This window comes from Dufourea novaeangliae, unplaced genomic scaffold, assembly GCF_001272555.1.
Source record: "Dufourea novaeangliae isolate 0120121106 unplaced genomic scaffold, ASM127255v1 scaffold56, whole genome shotgun sequence".
Lineage (NCBI taxonomy): Eukaryota > Metazoa > Arthropoda > Insecta > Hymenoptera > Halictidae > Dufourea > Dufourea novaeangliae.
Window position 1 is genome coordinate 6959059 of NW_015373942.1, and position 27824 is coordinate 6986882.

At 39.4% G+C, this 27824-nt stretch overlaps 1 protein-coding gene across 1 annotated transcript in view; it reads left to right on the forward strand.

The window, feature by feature from the left end:
- The window catches only part of LOC107185796, a 74601-nt gene that overhangs the window by 43379 nt on the left and 3398 nt on the right, over positions 1-27824 (forward strand). Inside the window, exons 2-12 of the mRNA XM_015573557.1 lie at positions 13394-13631; positions 14572-14680; positions 14804-14828; positions 14930-15110; positions 15730-16079; positions 17133-17199; positions 17780-18085; positions 18935-19046; positions 20513-20844; positions 22556-22666; positions 24413-24499. Of these exons, the coding sequence (XP_015429043.1) occupies positions 13394-13631; positions 14572-14680; positions 14804-14828; positions 14930-15110; positions 15730-16079; positions 17133-17199; positions 17780-18085; positions 18935-19046; positions 20513-20844; positions 22556-22666; positions 24413-24499 (1918 nt within the window). The remainder of the gene's footprint in view (positions 1-13393; positions 13632-14571; positions 14681-14803; positions 14829-14929; positions 15111-15729; positions 16080-17132; positions 17200-17779; positions 18086-18934; positions 19047-20512; positions 20845-22555; positions 22667-24412; positions 24500-27824) is intronic.

Here is a 27824-nt window from a genome sequence, read left to right on the forward strand (position 1 = left end):
GCGGTCGACAATAAAGCCGTGAAAAAACCGTTTCCCATTGGATCGTAATTGTTATTCATAATACTCTTCTTCCCCCCCTGTTCGCGTTACGATCAATATATCTGGTGATTCTAAAGGTGATGTTTGATGGCTTGTATAAGATCCACGCTTCTGTCGACTTTTCAAATCGCTGGTTTATTGGTGTTATATCATTCGTATGATTGATCGCGGTAATCGAACACCGCGTATCCTCGGCGGTTTAGAGATTTTATGCAAACGTCGAGTTTTATGGATTAATTTATAAAAACTTGATTTTGGTACACAGATATCTATTTAACCCCTTGCCTTATAACGTCCTGTCAGACCCGTGGTGACGATATCAAAATGGATTCAATAAACAGAAATATTAATCTTATTTTTTTTTTAGTCAAAGTGAAATATTAGTTTGCTGATATTAATATTTAACCTTTAGAGAAAACGTTCAATTACGATAAGTACACGAATTCCTTTTGTTTCTGGGGGATTATTGATGATAACGTAATTCCGGAGACTGGAGACGTCAAAAAAATCATAGGGCAAGGGGTTAATTGACGGTTTCATCGAGTTCCATGTAGAATAAAAATCTTACTAACCCCTGTTAATATTTTGTAATTTAGCTTTGCTTCTCTATTCTTGTTGGTAAACATAAATGAGAAACAGAAAGTTATTTCCATTTGCTTACATTTTTATATTCTGAAACGAAAATCACGAGAATGGTAGCAGTCTGAAAATGATTCAACTAAATATTTTATAATCGACGTTATTTAGTCACAAGAAAGGGCAAATGTTGAAGGCAGGTTACTAAAAGTGACATAAAACGTTTACAGTTCCCGGAACAGAGCAGTCTGCTTCAAAACAATGTACCTACTGCTTATACACTATATCGAGAAACGTTGGGATATATCGTCGGTTTAGATGAAATCCTCAAACATCCCCCATAAAAAGGAAAGTACCACGGTATTCGAGCACAGTCGTGACCCGGCTTCTTCTACTCGCCATCTATCGCGAAGGCACGAATACCCGACAGAACGAGAATACTCGTCAGGGCGTGTCTTTCCGTGTTCCCTGCAGCCTGGATCGACTTTCTCTGCATTGTTAGCGAGCTGGACGTTCCGGGCATCCCTTCGTAGCCGCGCGCAACTAATACGAACTCGAATAAATTATCCGAGAAACCCGTGTCACGAGAGCACCACGAAAAAAACACAGGTGAAACTAGCGAAATGAGTGGATTACTGGCAATTACTCGAGTGCGTGGGTCCCTTGAACGTATAATATATAGAGTGATTCATAAATGCATGTCAATTACTTCAGGGGGTTAATCTACACACTAATATAAGTAAACAATGTCATATGAACATACGTCCTGTATACCTTAGTTTTCCAGTTATGGATGATTAAAAAAAATGTTCGAAGAGCACGATCTCAACCCATTAGACTGTTAAAAAAACTATTGTGCATTCAACGCAAGTGAATAATGTGTACGATCTGCAAGAAAGGACATCAAATGCATTTGTGACCATTCGAAGAAGACCTGGTATTTTCGAGCGAGCGTGGAACTCAATGCTATGGCGTGCAGTAATGTATGTTGAGGCACTTCGAACGTTTCCTTTCATCATCCATAACTCGAAAATTCAGATATATAGGACATATATTAACAAGACAGTTTTTACTTATATCTAGCCTGTGGACTTACCCCCTGAAGTATTGATATGTATTTATGAATCATCCTGTAGTATAGACTGCGCATTCAGCCGAATATTATTAAATAAAAATATTAGAAAAAGATAGCATGCTCTGGGTCACACCATTCTGCCTTTCTCTGGTCCCCAGGCAACGGAGACTTGTTTACCGTACCACACGTCATTAGAAGAAGACAGGTTAATGACCGTACAGCAATTTTCCGTTCTAATTTTTGACACTGTCTGACTACGGGAGATATTGAGACCGCACGGTCTAATCATAAATTTTTGAATCATCAAGAGCCAGAGAACTAAAATATTCTAATATTGGTACATATTATACTATTATAGATTATTAATATAAAAGTTTAGGTAAAATAACAATGAAACGTAATATCTTAGACTATAGCTTCTTAGCTACACAGAGTAGATTTGAGAGCCGCAGTTTGCCCACCCGTTGTATTAGACCCTTGGACGTTCTGAAAGAGCTGACGTGTTCTTTTTCACGTTATTGTATCGAGTTCTCGGTGTCCCTTCGATAATTCGAAAACGTGAACGAAATCTTTAATCGATGATCTCACTGTCCTGTTAGCTCATTACGTTTACGCGGACACGATTGATCGGTATTCGAGCGCGGTGTGCTTCGAGCATTGTAATTGATCGAGGGGTACAGCTGTTTGGTGATGGCTACGTGATGAATCGCAATTACTATTTTTTCGTTTTGAAAATGATTCAATGTGCTAACTGTCATGGTAGTCATCTGTGATAAGTTAGTGATCATCGATGATGGACAGTTTGATAGAAGAAGTAAATTCACCACCTGCATTTGGAAGGGACTTGAAGGTTCTTTAATTCGATTCATTATATCTTCTAACATCGTGGTTACAGTTTTAAGCATCTGTTTTTGGCAGCGCTTCACTAAACGCCAGTTACTAAATTGAAACAAAAAATTTTGTTATTATCCTAAAGAGTCTATTAATAAAAGTCAACAAACTATTTAACGATATGTTATAAATTCTTCTTCTAAGAAATTCATAAATATCTCCTAATTTTGTAACGGTTTGACAGACAGATCCCCTTAACATTCAAAAATGTGAACGTTCAGAAAGATCCACAGTTTACTTATGATAATAACAGTTCCAGTGTGATGTGTATTTTAAGATATACACAAAGTTTCGTCTATAACTGTTACGAAAGTATTGAAACAATATAACCAGGTGGTATTTGTGTTTACTAAATTTTTACGTTTACGAAGACTTAATTTGGGACGAGTGAATTGAGAGATTGAAAAGTTTTGTCTTCCAATGATACCACTTCTGAGGTTCTTTCGAACGTATTGAAAGCACGCAGGCAGGAATGATCGGTATCCCAGCGCGGTGTATTTCGATAATTGCGGTTGGTCCGTGAGTACAGCTGTTCGATGGAGGCTATGCGATGAATCGCAATTATTTAGACATTACAGTTTTTCTTTTCAGGGACAATTCAGTTTGGAATGAGTAGATTAAGGGATTGGTGTTTCCTGTTTTGAATGCACTGAAACCACATGGTCGCGGATGATCGACATTGAAGCCTTGTATACTTCGATAAATGTACTTGGTTCGGGAGTACAATTGTTAGATGAAAGCTGGTAATATTACCAGGTTGAGTCATACATACATATATACCGCTCCTATTTTTTTAAATTCCATTATTTTTCCATTACGTTTATTAAAATTATTATACGTTAATGAACCAAAAATTCTCACTTGATTATACTTATTACATCATTCGGACAATTTTGGTTGACTCGTGGAGAGGATATTTACATACTGACAGCGACAACTCATAAAAATTACATTTTTTAATCATTTTCGTGTAAATACCAATGAAAGTAATATAAAAAAAAATCTTTCAATATAACACAGCTTTTCATTTCATGTATTTCTTATTTTGGATTTTTTTACTGACAGACACCATTTGAGCCACTGTCTACTGCATGAAAAAATGACGTAAAATAACCACTGAGGGGCTCCCCTTTCTGGAACCAATGCAAACAGAGTAAACAGAAACTAAGCAGAAACTCAGCTTCGTGCAAAAAAAAAACAAATTTATGAAGTGTTGAAAACCTTTCCGCCTTTTCACGAATCCTTCTAAGCGGGCCCAAGTTTGTCGCACTCATCGAGACATTACTGTACTTACAATTCAACCTAATATTATTACTTTGAAGATGATCTAGATAGTCTCTGAAGACTGAGACAGAGGAATGATTGAGAGGTTCATGAGTGGCGTTTTCCGTGACTCTCTCAAATGTATTGAAACTACGCGGTTGCCTCACAGGTGTTGTTACTGCAACACCGGGTATTAAGAAACGAAATAATTTCGTCGAAACGCGTTTGTTAATTGTGGAACGAGGAGAGTTCTCCACTTTCCCTCCGAAAGCAGAGTAGCATACACGAGGAACTTCGGCTTTAGCTCATTGACCCTTGCAACTCGTTTCCACCGTGGATTCTTGGGCTCAAGTTACCCGATTAGCATAATATGTGAATGGAATACGGAATTTCGATGTTAACACGTTGGCTGCCACGTCATTCATTCTTCTCGTTAATTTTGTTATGCATGGTTTGCTGGTTCTAAGAAAACCGTCCTTTGACAGCAGAATACACACAGCTGTGTATCCTGTAAAATATGGGCTAATTGACACGACAATAGCAACCGTAAGACGAGAACGATGTTAATAAAAGAAGGTAGAAATGTATACTGACTGAGTGGTTTCATAATGAAACTTTTGTAATTCTTGAAATTTTGTAGTAAACTTTATCAATATCATCGACTGTCAACTGTGTTTATAGTTTCCCTTTTTCAGGCCGTAATTCATTAAATGCAAGTGTATGTAGGTAATGCTACAACTGAACGATACCTATAGTTAATCTACATAATCTATATTGTTCATGTGTGACATATAAATTACTATTTTTGTAGGTCTTCATAACAGCGACCAAGGAAATTTGCATAAAAACAACTCGGTGATCAATAAACTCAGAATGGCCCCAGGGATATTTTTGGTTTTTGATTAATCGAACACGACCCCAAAGCTATTTTTATCGAATCAACCTGACCATCAACGAACTTATAATAGCTCCAAGGAAGACTTTAGACAAGCTACTTGGTAATCGGTATATCTAAAATGGCCCCAAAGACATTTACATTAAATCGACTGGGCAATAAACCTAGACCGATTCCCAGAAAGTTTTTATAGTATCGAATTTGCTAATGAATAAACCTGAAATCGGACCCACAGACTTTTGTATAAAATCAATTCAGTAAACTAGAAAGTCTCGAGGGAACTTTTGCGGAAATCAACTTAACCCTTTAACGCCTAGTGGTGCAACATTCATTTTAAAAGTACGTCAAATTCTGTCGCCGGTTACTATCTAACATTAGTCAGCAAAGGTCTGTAGTTTTCCTGAGATGAAGCAGACCTCCACATTTTGAATTAAGAAATTCAAATATTCCCTCCAAAAATAAAAGAAAATGAAAAAAAAAATAGTTCCGTTTAATATTGATATTTTCAATTTAAAAATAACAAAATACAACATATATATCAATCTCATAATTTTGAAAACGATTCAAAGGTCTGGGCGTCAAAGGGTTAACAGTACAATCTGTAATTGTAGATGCATCGTCGCGCACGCTAGTTCCCCGACACGTTGTCCATGCGTTTAGACAGAAGCTGCACGAATCGTCGCGAAGGTGTGGACAAGAGGCCCCCATAACAGTCGTAACACTTTCGTGGCTCGATCGTTAAGCAGCGATATCGACGACAGTAACGGTACGTCAGTCTATATCGATGGGCCCAGGTTCTTGTCGCAGTGAAACCTTCCTCGAAGATCTACTCGCGTCCATTGTCCCCCGAGATTACATAAGAGATTCCGTTCATTCCGGTCTTTGATATACACTTTTCAGCGCCTCGAGTTTCGGTATCGATCCCTGGGACGCTCGTGTTATCACGGCCATCGACAGGTATTATCGGTATCAGGGCACCGGATGATCTATGGAAAGAAATTGTTAACGGCACAATGGCTGTCCGATACGATCGGTCTTTGTCCGTTCGGTGCTAAATTCCTCGCGATATTAACGCACACATAGGGGAACGGTCGTTATTCAAAAAGCTGTTATTGCTACCTGCAAGTGCCTGGAATGTCAACAGTAGAATTTATGTCAAAGCGTTAAATAGTCGATAGTATATCATAAGTGGGAAGTATTAAGACACTTGACGTGTGCGAGGAAAATGTGATATTTTATAGGAACTACATACCTGGCACTATATTTATTGCTTCATACTGTTATAAATATAGTCTGCTCTCTAAACAGTGTACTGTTTTCGTGTGACTCTTGCAACGCTTGGGCGTGCATTCTTGTACTGTCGAACTACTCATTTTCGTTGAAGAAGTGATGGTCCTTTAAATTACTGTAGATAGTGTACTTTTATGTAGACTGTACACTAACACAGACTAGAACCAAATGACAGTACACTAGAACTCTGTTTATATGAACCTATCAAGGGACAAATTGGTTGATATAAATAGTTCGTAAAAATTAAGTACGTTGGATACTGAAAACAAAATACCTATTCAAATATAATTTTCATTTCGGGCCATCCAGACCCGAGGAGAACAGCCAGGGATAAACTGAGTTCATATAAAAGGAGTTCCACTTTACAAAAAAATGATCATCGAAAAATCCCAGGTGGAGTTTTCCTATATTCCTGAACGCAAAGACTTACTTTACAATCTGATATAATTAACATAGAATTGCAAACGTGAATACAATCATCGGCTAGAGCCTCGAGTTACTCAAGCCTCTCGTGTAAACGTTTTCTTTCGAGTGATTCTTACGAGGTCACAGGGCAGTCGTTTGCCGAGCTGTCGAGAAGCGGCACCGAGTGTCTGGAGGAGTTGTTGAAAACGCGACGGACTATTTTCCAAGTCGTCTGAAACGCCGGGATCTTTGATGCTTCCTTTGACACTAGTTCCTTAAGAACGTCCCTGAGGTAGTACACGTTAAAAATGCGTTAACAGCTTGTAACGAGTAGCCGGCGTGTCAGTGATCCCTGGGCCCACGAGATCTCAGGGATCTCGGTTAGGTGTCGTCGACAGGTATTTATTTCACCTTCGACAGGGTGGGGGGGGGCGGTCTGTTCTTCGCGGTGCTTTTCCCTTATCTACCAGATCGACGATCCGTGGGACTAGTTTTTCAAGATCGGACCAACCTTCTGCTATGCTCGGTCGATGCTGGTTCCCCTCTCGCGAACCATCCAATGGTCCCCCGTTTCTTTTTACCATCAGGCCGACCGCTTAAGGAAATTTGTAATTTTCCGATAATTGCGAATACGTTCCCCGAGCAGATATTACCATAAAATGGTAATCACGCCCCGTAAATAGTCGCATGTAAATTGCTTCGAATAGAAAGCCTCCTGGCCTTCGGGCGGCCGAGGCATGCCCCAGAAGGCGCGCGTGCAGACCTGTGTACGATCGGGAGAAGCAGACTTTTTAGGTGAAACCCTGTCGCGGAGGACTATTAACGGAAGGAAATGATAGAACGGTAGCTGCAGCTGCCCGATGCTTCGTCATTGTTTGAGGGAATTACTGTGGAACGTTAACAAGCCTTTGGGGGTCATCGATGAGCGACAGTTGAGTAACTAGTACACGAAGAAGAAAATTTACATACATGGGGTAGCCATGGAAATAATGGTCCCTTTATGGAACATAATGGGGCAGGTACATTTCAGTAAAAATATGCTATCGTCGCATTATCGAAAATCTGTGAGTGATCAAATATATGTTGTTGAAGAAACTGTAGGGGGGGATTAGCTTCTATAATTTACAAGATGGCAGTCATCTTCTCTTTAGCGGGAACGAGAACTCCAGGATAACAGTTTCTTGTAATATAGACAGAAAATTAGTGGAATTTAGAGAACGTTACCGACGCTTGATATTTATGACATTTATAGCTGTGGCTGTAACGTAGACATGACATTTTCACTCGATTTGGCCTCAATCTATTAACTTCCTATGACACCATTTTCTGGTTCTTCCAGTCACATACTGTATATAAATCATTGTATATTCCCTGTGTATAATTACCCAATATAAATTGATTCGTATGGAGTAAATTCTGAAAATTAGAATCAAATGAGTTCTAAGATAAGCAACTTTTTTCAATAAAATTGGAACTTCGAAAATTACATTTGTCAAATATTCATTCGATCTTCTTCAATCTCGTAGGCCTTAACTAAATTTAATTTATTTAGTATTTTACCAAAAAGTTTTGTTTCAGTTATGACCTTAACATCTAAATAGCATAAGAAGTTCCTTCATTATATAATACATATTTCCATACAGAATTTTACACAATGACGTATGCTATAATTGCACAAAATCCAAAGTCTAATAATGATTTCAAACAGTTCTTAACTGTTCTATGTTCATTTTTCAAAAAAATTTAGTTAATCGATCTACCTGCGTCTCATCGGTCCAAAGAATACAAATTCACCATAATATAATAAAAATTGAACCTAAAATACAACAAATATTCTTCTAATTCCTAACTCCGAAACTTTAGAAGTTATTTGTTCTTAATGGTTGTATCTCCAAATACTAACAACAACGAAAACTTTATGTTATTAACACAATAAAATTTTCTTAAATATAATAAACCGTAAACTCAATTTTCTCAGTTTACAAACTAGTGGAGATAGAACATTTAAGAATTAGGGCGATGATATCTTCGTTTGGGAGTATTTGGGGTGATATCACCAATTTCCATGAAAATCTAAGATATACATTTTCGGAACTACATCCAAAGCTTCTGTCACTATCTACCACAACCCCGACAATGTTTCAATACGTCAAATCTTTCAAATAATGTTTCCCAAGAATAGTGAAATATTAGCCGCTAATGTTCTACGACCGAGCACCCCCTGGTGCATACATTCCGGCCCCGAGTTTCATCCGAAAAGCCAGTACGGATCGCAGACTTCCCTCGTAGAAAAGACAAACGGCCGCCGGAGGGCAGTAGGGTAAGAGCAGACGGTGGAATTCCCTTTTGCCTTCGGTAACATTCGACGAGCAACAAGAGCGAGGTACAGGTCGAGAAAGACAGAAGAAGGAAGGGGCTAAGAGGATGGGGAGGGGGGGTATAGAGGCCAAGACGTCGTGGCCTCCGGCGAGACGGAGTCATTCTAAACTAGTGTCTCGTTCTTTCTAATGACTGTCATTTACCTGGTGTCATCCTCGTGTCCTGCAGCATCCGACGATCTAGCGACGGGGGCCTTCATACTTGCGCGTAATCTTTTCAATGTCCGGGGCCAAGATGGATTCCCGGCGTCATTAGGGAGCATAAAGTGTCTTTCTTTCCTCGCTGGTCCACTCTTCATCTCCCTCCTCGCGCAGCCCCTTTCTCCCCTTTTCCTCTTTTCCGTCTGCCCGTGGAATTTGCCTCGACTCCTCCACTGTGATGTCTACTCTGTCTGTCTTTCTCGTTGCACAGTCCCTTTCTCGGTCTTCTTCTCGGTGCCCCTTCTCCATCCTCACCGTTGGCAATGGTGCGCGCCAGGTGTGGTCATTAATTTCGCAGCGCGGCGGAAAAAGTTCGCGGGAACCGAACAAAGGTAGGATATACCCCGGGTAGTTTCGCTGCTCGCTGCCCCCTTGGCCGGAGGCTGATTTTTGCCGGGACAATTATTCGCGAAGGTGAGCTGCCGCCGCCGAGTCGACGCTGGGATTACTGTAATTCCCGGCGTTCGTCGCCGACCGTGGTCGAATTTTCCGAGCGTTTTGCGCCTTGATCGCTCCGCGGACTCCGCCCATCCGGAGGGAAACTTTTACCCTGTGATTCTGCTTATGCATGGTTCGCGAGAAGTTTCGTAGTTTCTGTACGTGGTGTCTCGCAAGTTACTGCGATGATGTACGGGGAATGCAAAGATGATGGAATGGATGAATATTAACGTCTGGTCTATTTCGGTATTGAGTGGTAGCCATTTTTGTAATACAATAATTTCTAATGGGTAGATTGTGGTTTTTTATGTAAATGTTTAGTCTTTGTTGTTTGCCTTTCGGCTGTGCATCCTTTAACTCTTTGAAGCACAGTGACATGAATATGGTGAAATTACAAAATCAAATTACAAATTAGAAGTTTTTTCTTTTGTTAATAAATAGCATTAATATCATTACTATATTAACCATGGTTGTTTTTAAAATTATTCTCCCCGTTTTTACCGCATTACAGGTGTAATCCAATAAACCGCGATGTTTGATAATCTGGTAATGTCGAAGTCCCGAGCATGTCACATTATCGAAATTTCACTGTATATACTGTGAAATTCCCTGTATTATATTAATTTACTAGAAAAGATCTATAAATATGGAATATACAGGGTGACCTATTAATTCTGAGGATTTACATTATCTTCGCTGCTATCGAAGTATGAATACGATGACTGGATAGTCGTTACGCGTTACATGGTTCAGTGATCTACATCTGGTGATATTGAAAACAAACTTCTCAAAGATCCATGAACCGCGCAAATTCTTTCACACATTTTTTCATATTTTCAATGGCAACAGGAATAATTTAGATGGTCATAATTAAAGCGACAGTCAGTGAAGGGTGACTCTTACGAAATAAAGGACGCAGCTCTCGCCGTAGCTCGATGCCAAGGTATAATACTGTTCGCGTGAACGGTTCATCCCGCTTCCATGAGCGATCGTTTTTCAAGAGGAATGCATTGACCTATTACACAAGGTTATTCTGCGTCTGAAACGTAGAAAAACTTGATCTTGTGAGTACAACTTGTCGAGGAGCCGAAGGTCGGAACTTTGAGAGGCTATTGTGAAAAGTGAACGTACGGGATGAACCGTGAATGTCCTCTCTCGCGTGTCTGAGGCCTAGCATCGCGGCCGTATGTGGAACACCATTGATTTCATCCACGAAGCGACTGTCAGTCTTTCTCAAATTATGGCATTAAATGTGACGCGTGTAGGTATGAAACAGTTCTCATGGTCTCAAGTTTTATGGATTACTGTGAAAATTTCTTTGTAAAATCTCATAATTTTGAGAACACATAGAGCACTTTATTAGAGTTACCGTTATAGCAATCAAAACAATCTGGTCAGATTGTCTAAAAAATTCTTAACATGATACCATACTCGAATATTCTTTGTAATTTAATATGACAGAGGCTAAAGGTAATGCGATGTTTGGGAAAAGTTTAGTTTATCGGAACAACGCTTGCTATAATAGAAGATAGAGTAAAATAATAGAAATTATATGTTTTTCAAAGTATACTTTAAAATTCATATATTCCTTGTAGAAAATAATGTTTTCAATGCTTGAAATGAATAACACAACTTCCCCCCTTTATTTCACGAGAAAGTACCATTTTCACAAGTGGTTCGACGCAGCTGTACGTAACACGTGTTTCAATATTTATGACCTATTAGAAAGGTAGATAAAAAACAGAATTTTTCTTCTCACAAGCAGAAGTAATTTCAAAAGTAGCATAAGAAATACATAATTTGTTGACGTTACTTCGTTCAATGGTACCTAGAAAGACATAAAACATCTGGGCCACTTTAACACTTCCAGTACTGTAAATATACTTACACGTCTAATGAATAATTCACTATTAATGTAAAACAAATTACTCAACTGATCTAAGTTTGTAAACAACGAATCAATGATGCGCCAAAAGTTTAAAAAATATTCACTATCAAATCGCGTTACAGCTTAACACCCATCTAAAGGCTTCAGCGCTGAAACTATTAAACCCTCAACCGTCTGTACAGATTGATTCCGTCCAGGGTATAGAATACACAATTACACCGTATAATTACCTTCGCAATGAACTCGAGAGGAGACGGAAATCAATCGGAAACGTTGAAACCGCCATCATCACCGCCGCCGCCCCCGCAAGGCATTTCGCGCGGCTCGACAGTCTCTCACCGCAGGCATCCTGTGTTGCACGCGATTGTATATTATAATCGGGAGAGGCATCTGTGGTAAACGCAGCGGAAACCGCGCAATGTATATACCCTACCGTCCATAAGTGTCCGAACGCAGTACATCGTCGATATTAGAATGTTACTATTTTTCAGTAAATAATACTATCATTTCTACTGCTATTTACCGAATTGAACAACTTTCTTTGGCTATGTTTACAATAGCACCAGATTCTCCTATCTTTAATTCTTCCTTAGAAATCGAGTTAGAAATATTTTGCACTGTTAAACTTAAATTAATTCTCACCAAACGTCTATATCGTCTTATTGACATATCTTTTTTTGTTTTACATTGTTGATATTCGTCCAGACGGAGAAGCTGTAAAACAGGACAACTGTAAACGGACAGCTGGTAAATGCTGATTTATTTGTCCTGACTGCTTTTCAAATGATTTCACTAGTTTACATTGTCAACATATACAAAGTTAGATAATCCTAAGTGATCACTTGAAATTGAAAATTAAAACGAAAATTGTTTACGAAATTAAAGCAAATCATACCAGCAGTTCGACTTGCTTTTTGGGAATCATTAACAATTTCTAATATACAAAAATAACGATGACGAGTCCTGTATTTAAGTTGTTTATGTTCAAGTTTTGTATAAAAAAAATAAAATAAGTTCGATTGAAAAAAACCAGGACGACACAAAGAAATGAACAAAAACTCGTTTCCTTGAATATTTTAAAAGATTAGTTAGAACAATTGAGCTAAGGATGGCAGAATAGGTGGTTTCCAGTATCAGCGAACGCACGATGGCGTTGTTCAGCTGTAAAAATAATTGTCGTTATTAGCGATAGGCTCGGTTTCGCGCGGGGAAACAACGACGAGAAAGTAATATTGCCCGCTTTTACGTAACGTGAAGAGGAGGCTTATTAACGTGGCTAAATCCGGTGTAACATTGCGTCGCGAGTGTGTATCCATTCGGGCGAATGAATCGCGCTCCACTTTCCGCGGACTGGTAATACAAATCCGCGAAACAATAGGCGTAACAACGAGTGCGCGCTGTATTCCAGCCGGTGGTCTAGAGGCCATCAATCTCCCCGCTTCGTCGTCGTGCATCGAATTCGCTCATTAAGTCCGAGCGTGTAAAATTACGTCGACCGAATCCACCTGGATGCACGGGGCGTTCCGTGATTGGTCAGAACGGCGGTCTTAACCGTAGACTATTAATTGGATTTTTTTGTGACATTGATCGTTAACATTACTGACGATGAGGAACACATGTAGACTGCCACGGTGGTCTCGGATTACCGGCGCCGTTAAATTACACAAAGAACAATTGAACCTCTGAACGGGAGCGTTTAGCATTTTATAAATATAATTAGTAGTAGAGTAATAAGCCAAGTAAGGGGCGTTGAAGTCGACGTGTAAGTACTTATGCTGTTAATATTAAAAAAAATCGATCTTAAAAAGAAGATCATAAAAAAATCACTCATCTGCTGTCGGATTTGCAACAAACGTGCACCAAACGAAGTAGATTTATTTACAAATATTACACGTCATAACTAAAAATCTGTCAAAAATGGAGCTGCACCCTTCTTGCTGCAAGGTCCACAATTTCTATTTTCCCCGTAAATGGTGAACCGTAAAAAGAAAGCGTTGGTATACAATTTGTACGTAAAAGTAGAATTCTATCAGAATTCCTTTTAATTTCCGTAGGTCCGGTGGTTCTTCCGGCGCGCCCAACGCCGGCTTGGTGCCATCGACCGGTGGCGGTCCTGGAAACCCAACAGGAGGCGGCAGGATGGCCGTCATCGGTGTGACCAGGAACGTGAGACTGAGACGCCGCGGAGCATCCGGATTTGGCTTCTCTCTGCGCGGCGGTCGCGAATACGCGGCTGGATTTTACGTGAGCGACGTACAGCCAGGAGGTGAAGCCCACCGAAATGGATTACGGGTGAGCCTCTTCGTAATACGACACACAGTTCTGACAAAATTACTCGCAAAAGGTCTTCGATAACCCAAAAAATTCCAATTTTTTTGAAACTTTGCAGATTTATAGAGAGCCTTAATAGAAGTATAATTTTTTTACTGCCAGTTTTTGGTCCTTCGAGAAAAAATACCCCTTGACCCTCAGGCAACGATGTCTGGGTCCAGTTGGACCTAGAATTCCAGAAACTTCACGCAACGTTCTGGTTTACAAAAAGTAATTGAAGCGCTGTTGTTGTTTGTATTAGCATTGTATAAAGATACAAACATATTTTGAAGAAGTTTATTTCAAAACACATTTAAAGACAGATAAGGGCTCTGTCTGACCCCAGGTACCGTCGTCTATTCGATTATCCAGAACGTCTGCCTTGCGAAGGTCAAATCTTTATGTGTGTTTTACTATTGTCCTGTATATCTTGAAAACTACGATAGATGTAGAAAATTGTTAGAATGAAAATCTGCTCGCTTTTTACGCTGTATCAAATTGTGCAGTGAAATTGTTAAAAATTAGTTTTTTTACACATTTATTTATTTAAACAACAATTTTTTAACAATTTCATTGAACCTCATTATAGAGCATAAAAAGTTAAAAGATGTTTATTCTAACAATTTATTTTATATTTACTATAGTTTTCAAGATATAGAGGAAAATAGAAAAACACGCGTTAACCTTTAAGGGGTGCTTTCATCCCAAAGAACAAAAAACTAACAAAAAAATTGTCTGACACTTCTATTGAGGTACTCTAAAAAACCTGCAAAGCGTCGAAAATGGGAATTTCCGGGGTTACTGAAACTCCCTCGCCAGTCCACGTGAAAACCATACATGTATAGCGAATCGATTTTAGGATTAAGCAACCCATTTCTGCACTATTTCGCGGCGTGTCATTGGCCGACCGTTGGTTTTTCAGGTCGGCGATCAAATTATAAGAGTGAACGGGTATCCGGTGGAAGACGCCGTCCATCAGGAAGTTGCGCTCCTGGCAAAAAACCAACAAGTGCTCGTCCTCAAGATTCGAAGTAATTACATACCACATTTCTGAGATTCTTTAAACGGGTCAATTATTATCGTTGATCGTACTCTCTCTCTCTCTCTTTCTTTACCCTCGTTTCGAATACTTATTGCTCGTGTTTTTCTTGCAGGCGTGGGAATGATACCTGTGAAAGAGTAAGTACCGATCGGTCATTAAAACGTGCGGATGGTCGTTAAACGCGGCAACCGTCCGAGGAGCGTTTCCTCGTTATAAGAGTACTTTATGATTCGCAAAGCAATCCGAACGATCCGGTGACCTGGCACATGGTGCAGCAGCAGCAGCAACAGTTGCAGTACAACGAGACCGGGCTTGGAGCTGTGCCGAGCACCGAGGTCAGGATTCGAATCCCGGTCGGGGAGAAGGGACGATTGGGCTGCGGCGTTTGCAGGGGAATCGTGCCCGGCCTCACTGTTCAGGTTGTCAGAAATTCTATCAATCTTGCGCAAATTGTTTACCGTATTTGTTAAATAGAATTTTATAATTTTAAATTAACCCCTATATAATTATAAGTTTAAATTAACATCGAGTCACATACGTGATGTCGATTTCAAACTGCATTTAATACACATTTGTCTAATTCGTTTTCTTTAAATCGAAGTGAAATGCTGTTTCACTGATATTAATATTTAAGATTTAGAGTGAATGATACACATGCCATAAGAATAGAATTCCTTTTGTACCTGGGAAATTGTAGGCAAATACGGTGAACTTTTGAAACAACCGAATATTCGTGATTTAATCCTCTAAGTGACTTAACCTCGCAGGGTATAAATGTACAGAGTGTTTCATGACATGTGTAACCCACCACAATGGTGGACAAGGTACGCAATAACAATGGGAAAGGTTCGTGTTGACATGTGGCCTAATTAACTATTTCCAATTGTCTTTGTACCTTCTGTTCATCATTGAAATCGGTCTACAAATCTTATGAAAGACATTGAATTTACACAAAGGATTAGCCTCATCACTGATCCAGTGACAATTGCAAAGTCTCAAAACCTTTCAAAGAAATTAACCGAATGAAAATGTATTTAGGGTACCAGAGACGATGGACCAGCAAAGGCAGCAGGCCTGAAAGCCGGCGACGTGATCGTCTGGTGCAACGGGCAACGACTTACCGATCTTCCGTTCGAAAGAGCCATCGAGGTGATGAGAAGCTCCGCCGTTCTTGACCTGATAGTGCAACGACCCACGCCAAATCACCTTTACGACTGCCCGGAGCCGCTTTGGACCCGCGGATCCAGCGGCTACGACTCCGAAACGTCAAGCGTGGCTACAGCTAGTCCGCAACCACAGCAGAATTCTTCCTATTCGCCGCAGCACAATCACGATCCCAGAATGCACCATCGATATCCTCGTGAAGATGTCTGCAACCGAAATGGAAGGTTAGTGGAAAGGAATGCAAAGGTACTTATCAATGGACATATTCATCGAATAAGAATTCCTTAACCATTAATCAATTTTTTTCCATGTGTATATTAAGAGTGCGTCTATTCCTCTGAAATTTCTTACATGTTTGACCTTTTTCTTTATGGTGTCTCTCCACGCGTATCGTGAATAAATAGAATTAAAATGCAGCGATTGTGATCGCAATTGGAGACACATTTATGTAGCACATTAAGTATTACATGGAGTGCTTGATTGGGATATGTACACCGTTTGTATTAAAGCCTGCTGAGCCGTAGAGAGTATGTTAACCCTCGGACGACTGGGGTCATTTTGACCCGAGTTTTCAAGGACTTCATCCGAATCAATAGCTTCCGATAAGTAATTGCAAGATAATAAAAAGAAAGTCAATTTTCGAAGAAATTGATTGAAAAATGCATTTTTAGTAGAAATAATGCACGGGGGTGCAAAAAGGACCCACGGCATCAAAAGTGTCTATCTTCCGAGGGTTAATAAATGACCGCATCCAAGGATGTTAATACCTAATCGCCGTAAAAAAAAACTCCGTTAATTAATGAAGGAAGAAAAATGACGTAATGCAATTCAACGTAGTGCACGTTTGCAGAATCATAAAACCCTCGATGCGGTTGTGCACGTAATTGCAATTAAAAAACGACCGGTCAAACGTTCCACCGACGCAGAGAATCGGTCGTACAATCAGTTATCGATTAAGTATCAGTCGACGCGCGGTTTTACGGCTCTGGATGCATATCTCTCTCTCGTTACAGCCGTTATCGAGTGGCATCGATGGATTTACACTGTGGAGAAAGTCGTTCTATTAATAGGACATTTCGCGATAATGATCACTGTTGTGCCCGGGCACGACGAATTCTCTTCGTCCAGGCGTACAGGGAACGTTCATCCTGTTCCTAGCCTCGGCACCACGGTCGTGCTTCCTCACGATGTCGTTTTAATTGGAAATTAGAAAGTCCCATACACCGCGGTGATCGTCGATGAAAAGTCACTCGACCGTGTATCTTTAAATTTTCTAGGACCTGCTGCCCGCTGGCCTTGTCCACGAGCAGCTGCAGTTCGTCGGAATGGGCACACGTGGACCAGGTAAAGCTCAGGAAACTAACAGTCAGTGGAAGCGATATAACGTGGTCACGAAATAGGATTGTACACATTGTTCTACATTGGCGCACCGAATTGATAAAACACTGTTGCTTAATGGCCATTCTTTTGTTGATAGAAATACTAGAAACTAGATCCACGAAGTAGATTCTTAACAGCCGGATCCTATTCATGCCACAAATTATTCCATTTTGAAATAACAAAGATAACAGTGGTAGCTAACGGTAGCCCTTTTGCGAACAGGAAAACTGCAAATTGCAATTGGCATCGTTGGAAACCTACTGTACTTTCAAGCATTACTTTATCGTTAATAATTTCCCAGATACAAAAGGAATTTTATCTTTAAGGCAAATGTAACATTCACTCGAAATCTTAAATATTAATACCAATCAAACAAAATTTCACTTCGACTCAAAGAAAATGAATAGTATACATGTTTATTAAATCCACTTATCCAAAACAAGAACCACACTATCCGTCTTCCACCAAGACTAAAGAAAGAATTATTGTAGAATTTTACTGTAAATCGATGTAGCAGTTAAAACTGACACTCTTTGATTCACAGGCGCAAGAGTGGACCCGCAAGCCAAATAACACCACCGTAATCCGTATCAATCAGAACCAGAACCAGAATCACAGGCACATGGCCGTGCCAGGCCATCCGAACTCGCGCAGCTACGACGAAGACATCGACAACGAGCCCCTCTACGACCCAGTGGCACCACGGATCGACTACGAAGTCCACGACTTCGATGCGAATCCTCGGGACGAGGCGAATCGTCGATTGGCTTTTCGACGGGACAACTGCAGACAACAGGAATACATTTACGACGGGCCGGCCGACGACATTCCTTCGTATCACGGATCCAAAGTAAGGAAGGAGCTTTCTAATGCCCCGTTGATCGTTTAATCCTTATTCGAGCAGTCTATCTAGTTGCCAAAGGTTTTTGGTCAAACTATAATTTCGTTATATCTTTCTCATAACTTTGGCAGGCTCGTATTTGTTAGAAACAGGGGAACAGATTATTTTTATGCAAGAAAATTTTGAATATCACAAAATCTGAGGAAGCAATGTATCCTCAATATGGGTACCGTAAGTTGGAATAACTTTGACTTATTGTCATTGTCGTTTGGTTACTTTGCTCTGAAGATAGAAAATTATCATTTTCGATTTTGCTGTTCTTTTACGCGTATCTTTACTTGAAAAAGCTGTTTCACATACAAATCAACTTACTTTGGACGAAGTTACCCTGACTGAGTCAAAGTTATTCAAAGTACGATATGTTAAGAGTCTATTCGTATTATATACTTTTAAAAAAATATGTTGAAATTACAGTTTAGCCGGAAACTTTTGGCACCCATTGTATTGTGAACACGAAGTATCGGTCCATCAGACTCACCTTGACCGGATAAGGGTTGATCGTTTAATCGTTCACGTTCTATCACCCCGAAAATGTAAACAAGCTTTGAGGAATTCGAGCCGGAATGAAAAAAGAAACTCTGGATGTTCGATAATTAATGAGTTCGCTCAACGAAGCGCTTTCTAGCGTCGGGTACCTTTATAATCGGATCAATTATCTGATCGAATTAGCGTGACGATCGGTGTACAGTGCACCTACAGCGCGACTTAATTAAAAAGAGAAACGATCGAGAGCACCATCGAGCCCCTACGATATACCACACGGAAAAGCTTAATGACTGTTCATTGTGATCTTCGCAGGAAAACGGCGTGCCGAGCGACGGGGAGAGGAAGACCGTGACCACGGTGGAGGTACATCAATCGGTGTGCCCACCAGCACCACCACCACCTCTGCCTTACAAGTGGTCCGCAGGTTTGTTACAAATTTTGCAAATATTCGTAAAACACTTTGTTGGACTGTCAAAAGTTTGGAGTCACGCAATTCGATTCGCACCGTAATTCGAAGAAAATATAGGTTTGCTTGTGAAACACACGATTTTGTTGGATACCAAGTGAATGAACCATTCTGTAAATCGAAGGGCATATATACAAGGTATTAATAGAAATGTGGAAGATACGAGTAAATACGCGTACAATTTCGTTATTATTCGTTATTCACACACTGTGAATGAAGTGTCCCACATTTTTATTAATACCCTGTAGATTTGCGTGTTAGATAAATAAGTTTAAGCACATTTACGTGATTCTATTCACTTATAAATATTAAGAATAAAGGTTCTAATAATTGCTTTAAAAACCTTTAAATCATATCGGGAGAATAATAGAAAAAAACACTTTTGGACCAGTATCGTAGGATAGCCCTGAGAAAGATGGTCAAGATTGCAGAAGTAAGCAACATGTCGGTAAGATTGGCTGTAAATGTTTACTCTATAAAATAAATCCCGTCAGAAATAGATAAGTGGAATTCATAAAGAATTCATATAAATGAATCAACTGATGGAGGAGAAAGATAAAACGTTATATATTTAGATAACAAGGAAATCTCTTACGCACGTCATATAGAGAATTAAGTAATTATTTATTTTTATAATTTGTGTGTTATGTCCTCTAAATGTTGATATTCTTAAGGTCATCCTGCATAAATAATTATTTAAAAAAGAAGTCGAAACGTTGTTTAAAAGAGTTATTAGGAAAATATATTTTATGTAATCTACTAATGAGATTGAGTTCACTGCAAGCAATATGGAACCTCGATTGTATACTTTTAAAGAGACATTTCAGACCATTTATAATTATACTATGTAAACAAAAAAAAATTCCACTATACTCAAATTCTGACAGTATTTTCAGACCATTTCTAAATAGTACGAGTCTTTTTTTGTTTCCCATGGAAAATCAATAAAGATAGAACATACTTGAACGCGAGCCTCGTATCTACATACATAACATATCCACTACAATATTCCAGAACATCTAAATGACACCAAGTACATAAAACGAACCATTCGTTTCTCCGAACACCAATCCACCCAAATCAATTTTGATGTTCACCACTACATATTCGACTCGATTCAATCACAAGTACCTACCAATGTACTGTTCAAGAATGTCAGACAAAGAAACCACAAGCACGTAACTTTCTCCAACGTCCCTCAAAGAATGTTCTTCCCCCTTGTACGAACGATCGCTACACACTAGAATACAGTAAAATCTACTCGTTCCATAAACTCGTCAAAAGACTACATTCATTTTCGCGGGATCGAGCAACGATCTCCTCGATGCAACAATTCTACCTTGTTGCTCGACGAGCACAGAGCAGCAAGAAACGTTCCGAAATGTCGATCGTAAAGTGAACAGATAACGATTCTGTGCACGCAGAGAAGCCAATGAACGCTATGGGTATGCAAATGGGCAGCACGATGTCGATGGGCAGCACAGGCTCGACGGAGACAGAATCCAGCCTAGAGTCCTCGTGCAGCAAGGACTCCGCCTCGACATCATCGTCGTTATCAACGTCGTCTTGCGAGCCGCCGTCGACGGTCTCGTACGGCTCGGTGACGACCGGCTCCGTTGTCGGGACCAATAAAACCAACGACACACCGGCCACTGTACACCCGACACAGCGGAATTGCGGCACAAGGACGTCACCGATCGCCTGCACCGACCTAAGCACCGCCATAACGCAAGAACTGCAAAGGCGGGCGCAGCAGGTAGGAGCGGCGCAGCTTTTTCTTTTGTCCCTTTTGTCGAAACTAACAAGTACGTGTAGCGCCCAAGCATTCGTAGGAACGTTTGCAATATGTCTGCGACTTTATACTCACTACTGGAATTCTGATCTTTTCGAGCGTTTCCCCATGATTCTGGGAACTTGTTATTTCTTTTTCGTTCTTCTTGCAGACGTGGTCTGTATCGACGAATCTTGATAGTGTCATTAAGCAATGATAAGTTAGCAAACTACTGTTCAAACATTTATGATAGCGTTTGTCAGTGTCCTGCGAAAATGGTTCTTCGTATTCGTAGATATTGTTTGATGAAAGTTCGTCAAATTCGTAAAGGGAACACTCGAGATTGTAGACTATGGAATTCTACTTGGATAATAAATGTCAACGGGAAACTGCATTCTTTCACGTCCAATCGAGCGAAAGTTGAAGTGTCTGTGCAAGAATCTACGTTGTTGCTTGATAAGTTCCATGGATGTGGGATGGTAGTCATTGCGGTTCAAGTTTACCTGTGGGACATGTTGATACTTGAATTAACATTAGATACGGGTTCTGATAATTTTCTGATACCTTACAGAATTTCCTTCCGTGGAAGATACATGAGAGTATAGTTACCTAGGGTTGCTTATCCTCTTAAGCTATTTTCAACTCCATTCCGATACTTTCTTCAATCATGAAAGAATTTCTGAAGAAATGAAAACACAATTAAACCAGAAAATCTTGAGTATTGTTGTAACGTTAAAGAAGTGTTAAATATGATTGGGTCGCAAAAGACCCGGAGGTTAACTTACAGGGTTAATATATAAATATCATTCGTCTTCGCGAGTCTTCGTTGCGATTAACATCAGCGAATAATCTTACTTCAAGCAAGATTTTCTTCGGTCTCACACACATTCATCTTTGCGTGTCTTCCCGACGATTGCTATCAGCGAATTCATAAATCGTGAACAGTGTTTTCTACAAGATATAAATAAATAGCTTCGTTAGCTATTTGTACAGAATTCTCTATATTCACTATATGTATAATATGATCGTTCAATTTATATTCGAGTGATGTTTCATACGATGCAATCGCATTAATCTTTTTCACTTTAAAGCGCGTGTCGAAACTATCATTATTCTGGAGCCGGTTTGACGTACCATCTTGAAAAGTGAAAATATCAGTGTTGGTCACGCTTTCTTCTGTCCTGGAAGATGTTCTTGGTTCATCTCATCAGGAATAACAATCTAAAAGTTCCTCTACAATCGCAAAGTATACACGCTAGTTTTAATGTAGATTCTATAAAAGGTTTTGAAGTCAGTCGAAGACCGTAACGTTTATACAATTCTGAAGCTGTAGCTGAAGGATGATAGTGTGGACTCGGACAGTGAACGTGTCAGACAATGATTTCCTTACTTTGCTTACGATATCTCTTACGTCAATCGTCGAGATAAGGTTTTCCCATATAGATATTGTGTTCTAAGAAGATAGTGTCACCGATTATTCTCGTCTTAATTCTATGGTTTCGGTGAAACTATCGAACATGTTGTAAACGCAGTCGACAGCAACGTATCGCAGTACGCAACGGTCGTTAACGGATCGCGACGACGACAAGTTGTGAATTATCTGACGGTATTTCTTACGGTAGCGGTGACTAATCGTGATTCTGTACTACGAGATAATCGATCATCGACACGTGTCACGTATCGGTGTACTTTTCAGAGGAGCATGAACGCCATCAAGGAAGGAATGAAGGAGAGAACTCCGGATGCGCGGAAGCCCCAAAATCCGGAAGCTCTGAGGGCGCAAGAACAGAAAGTCACCCACGACAAGGTACGTAGAGTGTGTTATTTTATAGAATGACTAGAATCTATAATACATAGGTTGAACAGATTTATGAGAATTTATATTTGCCTTAATATCAGTAGTTCTGGTGACACCATAGTCCTCATTTAATATGGATGTGCAGATAAAGAAATATAGTAAAGTATAATTATCTCTAATTAATACGTTCTAGTTTGAAACCTTTGTTTTCGGGAATAATTTTTAATTAATCTGTGGACTAGTATAATAAGTGCAAATTGAGTTGGTGGTAAAATTATATCGTTTTCGAATAGTATTAACGTGAATGTGTACTTTCAACCAACCAGTTCGTTTTTGATCTACTATATTATCTGTCGCTAGAAAATGCACAAATGTAGTGACTAATACGAAAAGTTTCTGAAGGTACTTCTAGTAAATGTAGTGATAGAACGTAAGATGATATCAGAAGTTTATGAAGCATCATAATAGTGATTTTATGTGAATTTTGTGAGAATACACAGAAGACTAGTTTTAAATCATTTCCAAAATTAATAAATCATAATGGTAATTCAATTAAATCATGTTCAAAAAAACAGCATTACATTCTCACCAACCCAATATTTTGAACAAACCCATTAGAATCACCCTGAATATTTTCCAGAAAATATTTCTTTCAACTCCCAATTGCCTGCAGCCACTAATAATGGCTCAAACAGGGGCGTTTAACACAACAAAACGACCGCTCAACGTATTAAATCGAATATCAACACCGTCTAATTGCCAATCAAATCATGTACCCGTGCTACTGCTCGTGTTTTTTTTTGTTTTAATTAAAACGATAAAACAGCCGTCTGAAAGGAGGAAACTTCGAACCTCTGTCGAAAATATCCGCGGATAATAACGAGTAGAGAGTCGATCTAATTAAAATTTATTGCGCGATTCCGCGAACGATTGAACTTTCGTGGATGTGCCGCTCGAACGACGATCCTCGCGGGCGAGCTCGTGCGCAACCATATCCGCTTGGTTTAACACTAGAACCACCATAGCAGTCAATATAACACAGGGGGACCGACTTAAATGACTCGCATTTGTATGTATAGGGTGTCTCAGGTCGAGTAGTACAACTAGGTAGGAAATGATTCTATAATAAAAAAATATATTGAACAAAAAGAGTAAATTTGCTTCGTTTTCGAGAAAATTGTGTTTGAATATTCATCTAAATCACCTATATGTGTCCTGGAAATAAGTAGAAACGGCCTACACTGGTCAGCCGTGTTAGCCAAAATCCTATCGCCCGTGTAAAAAAAAACAAATTTTTAAATTCGATTATCTCAAAAACGAAGCATCATCCGAAAAAATTTTATTCCTTTTTGCCGATTTATTTTTTCTTACAGAATCACCTCCTACCCAGTTGTACTAACCCGATTCGAGACATTCTGTATAAATGAAGAAGTTCGTTAATCTATCGATTTGCATATATCCAATAAGCTGTCTCTTTTACCAGTATGTTCGAGATAGAAACACGTTCATCTTCGGTAGTTCCAGTGTTAATGACCGTAAGTGGACGTGGCGAGCGTTGCACTTGCAATTTCACCGTGCTCACCGCACAGAGTTTTCGATTCCGCCTTCGAACCGAGATGTATATGTAAACACTTTTACCTTTCAAAACCGTCGACGATAATGAAAAACGCTCCTAATTATGTACCGAGGAAAGCCCCCCGATAAATGCCCGCTGCAGCGCGCTTCAAACTGCAGTGTCTCTCTCGTTCTTTGCAGCTGATGGAGGAGTTCAAGCGTGCTCACCGAAAGATGTTCAACTCCGCTCAGCAAAAAGTTCATTTCTCCGATCAGCCGGCCGAGCAGGTAAGAGAACGATAACGCTTTATCATGGCGGTCGACACTGTCCTCGAATACGTGACTATCCTTCGGTACGATCGGAAAAATCCACGGCGTCTCCCTTATCTGTTATCGTTGCTAATTCCAATACTCATCATCCTCAGGAATTCCATTCTGCGAATGATATACTATTCCATTATCGTTCTCAGAAATTTTGATGTAAACAATGGAAAAGTATTTTTTTTCAACGATTGCAACCCACACGAACACTTACGTACCTTAAACACTTAAACGTGACTTTCACCGTTTTCTTTCCGCGACGAAGATGTTACAGCCTCTGATCACACCGAGCGGTGATCGCGGTAGCATTCCTTCTGTAGATGATGGAACGATACCGTCGAACGCCCCGTTGGAAAAAGCGGAACTGGGGATACACGGGCAGCCAATTAAAAAAATCTTATTAGCAACAGAGTTGTAACTGAAACGTCGACGGTGTGGATGTATCCCGGTGGAAATTACCTACCGCCTGGTAACCGGAATGTATTAATATATTGATGTATACAGGATGGTTGTGAAGAGCGTTGTGAAACTTGGAGGCGTCTTCCATACATTGGACCTGACGAGGATATTCTGATATATGTGGACTTGTGAGATACTTATGTTGGAGATAATGGATGATTTAAGTTTGAGAATGATTACATTCTGGTGTGGGAATTATTTCTTGTATGGGATAGGAAATATAGAGATTTAGTAGTTTGTGATGGGAGCTGTTTATTTTGGATATGGTGTAAGTCCAATTTTGAGGAAATCGATAATTTACTTATTATAGTTACAGGTAAACTAACGAGAAAAAGTGGACTTGTGTTAATTTCAAAATAAACGGTTCGCGGAATAATAGTGTATGGTGAATTATGATATTCGATATATTACTGTTGTGTTACCGGAAATGCATGTTCAATCCGTGAATTTTATCGAAAGACTTTCCTTACTCGTCAAATCCCATTTGTAGTACAAAGTTCGACAGATTTTTTTATAGATACTCAAAATACATGTGATTATTATCGATGGATATTGTCTGGCATAAGATGATCGCTAAGGCGACGTGTAATATGCTGTGTACTTATGAAACAGAGGCCATTTTTATCACCTGTTATTATTAGTTGTATAGATTACGGTGATATTATGTGGATTGGGCAGAGATTACTGTCGTTTTTTGGAAGCAGTAAGGAGACGAGTTTCGAATAACCCATTCATAAGATTTTACAATATATCAGTTGGGTATGTGTCTGTTTATAGAACACTGAATCTTCATATGAATTCGTACATTACTTCAGATTAAGTGAGGTTGACTTATTCTAGCGATCGAACGTATAATACCATAAAGTCTGCTTTAAACTCATTATCTTATCCGACTTTTAAGAATTGTATAAATGCAGATATTTGTATGAGAAATATCTACGACGTATTTGCACTGAATGGTTATAAAATTTCACCGTAATGATTCTAATCTGAATGATTGTTGTTATCGATTCATGATAACATTAGAGAGAAAAATATTGCTAAAGCTCTACGGCAGTATTGAGAAATCACGAATGACCTTAAAATCAATTATCACATTACTTCCCCACCAACACCATTAACGATTGAATCGGCTATATTTCCAACACAGATTGTTTACAGACTCACGATTATTATAATTAGACTGTGGATTCTATAAATTTATAGAATTTCTGATCCTTAAAAAATCATTGTAGTAAAAAGTTTCAGAAAATTGAATTCAGGTTTTCTTCTTATTTCCAACGTACTAAAACACTCGACAGAGTAAATAAACTTTCCTTCGCTTCAACTTTCGCGAAATTAATCCGTAAAATTCCATATTTGCTTAAACATCCGCTGTCTAATTATGATCTTTTGTTACGTTCGAGCTACAGCGAATGCCTCCAAATTTCACGACACTTTTTCAGAAGCACACTCTGTACAAACAGGGAAAGGAGAAAGAGAGTAAAGCAAACACGGGGCCCGGTGGCAACCTTCCCCCGGTTGATACGGGCGTTCTTATGCAGTTAATTACACAAAACGCAGCGAGAAGATCTGCCACGGCAAACAGATAAGGCCTCGGAGCTCACGAACGCTTCGGAGCAGTCATTGTCTGCGCGGTACGCGAACCGCCCGTACGCTCAAGTGCACCTGAATTTATGGAGAACCAAGCGTTTAATAACTGTTCTACTCCGCAGAGAGATAGAGGAACGATCCGCCGGCTTATAGTCACGTACGTTTCGCCGTTTCGCCTCAGTGTCGGAATCACCTCGCGATCGAAAGCAACGCTACCCCGCGCGGGACGCAGCTAAATCGCGCGTTTCATCGAAACGCAATTATAGAAACGAGCGATTAACGGTCACGGGTGTGAAAATCAGCGGGGAGTTTCTAATTTATTCAGGGTAATTTTTCTTTTTCAAGAATCATCGTCGAATGACTTGTAAGTAATTGTGGTCTCGATGGCATTCGACGTTTTAATGTTTGATAAGATCGTTAATTTTTTAGTACAGTTTGAGTCCATATTTCATGAATATTAGATGGCAAACACTTTTTGTGAATTAATGGGGCAATCGTGGTGGAAACTGAGTATATTGTGGATGTCTATGTTACATATCTTTTTGCCTTACAGAAATTGAGAAAAAAGATTAATTTTGTTCAGAGTCTTCTAAATTTTAATGAATATTATAGTATATCGAGTTTTAGATAATCATGAGTTCTGTATAGATACAAGGTCTAATGAAAAGTTCGATGACTTTATAAATGATTCATTATTGATTTCAACAATAATTCCATAGGATCACCATGAAATCCCTGAACTTTTTCACCAGACCTTGTACATAAGATTCGAGTCTATAAATCGTTTAACAAAACTTTGTGTAAATTTCCTACGTCCTCAAGCTATAAGAAGATTCAACTGGGAATCCCTACTATATTATAAACAGACTGATCACATTTTTCTGATAATTTCCCCGTCTGTGACGATTAAAACGTAATTATCTCTCTGCCGGCGATTTTCGACGTATCTACAACAGTCATTACTAGGCTGCGAATTTTATGCAGTTATAGCGTATGTGGTTGATTAAAATTCAGTATACTAAAACATTTAATGAAGTTTGATGGGGTCTTCATTTTATTTGTTACCTAACAGAATCCTACCGGCTAGTTTCGCGAGTAACTTTCTCCAGTAGTCGACTGTTTTTGTTACAAATTAACAAAGTACGGTTTTTGCTATGTATCTAAAAAAATTCAATAATTTTAAACATCTGATAAGTATCTTAGTTTACAATCACATGACGTCGAAGTGTCGCGTCATCGA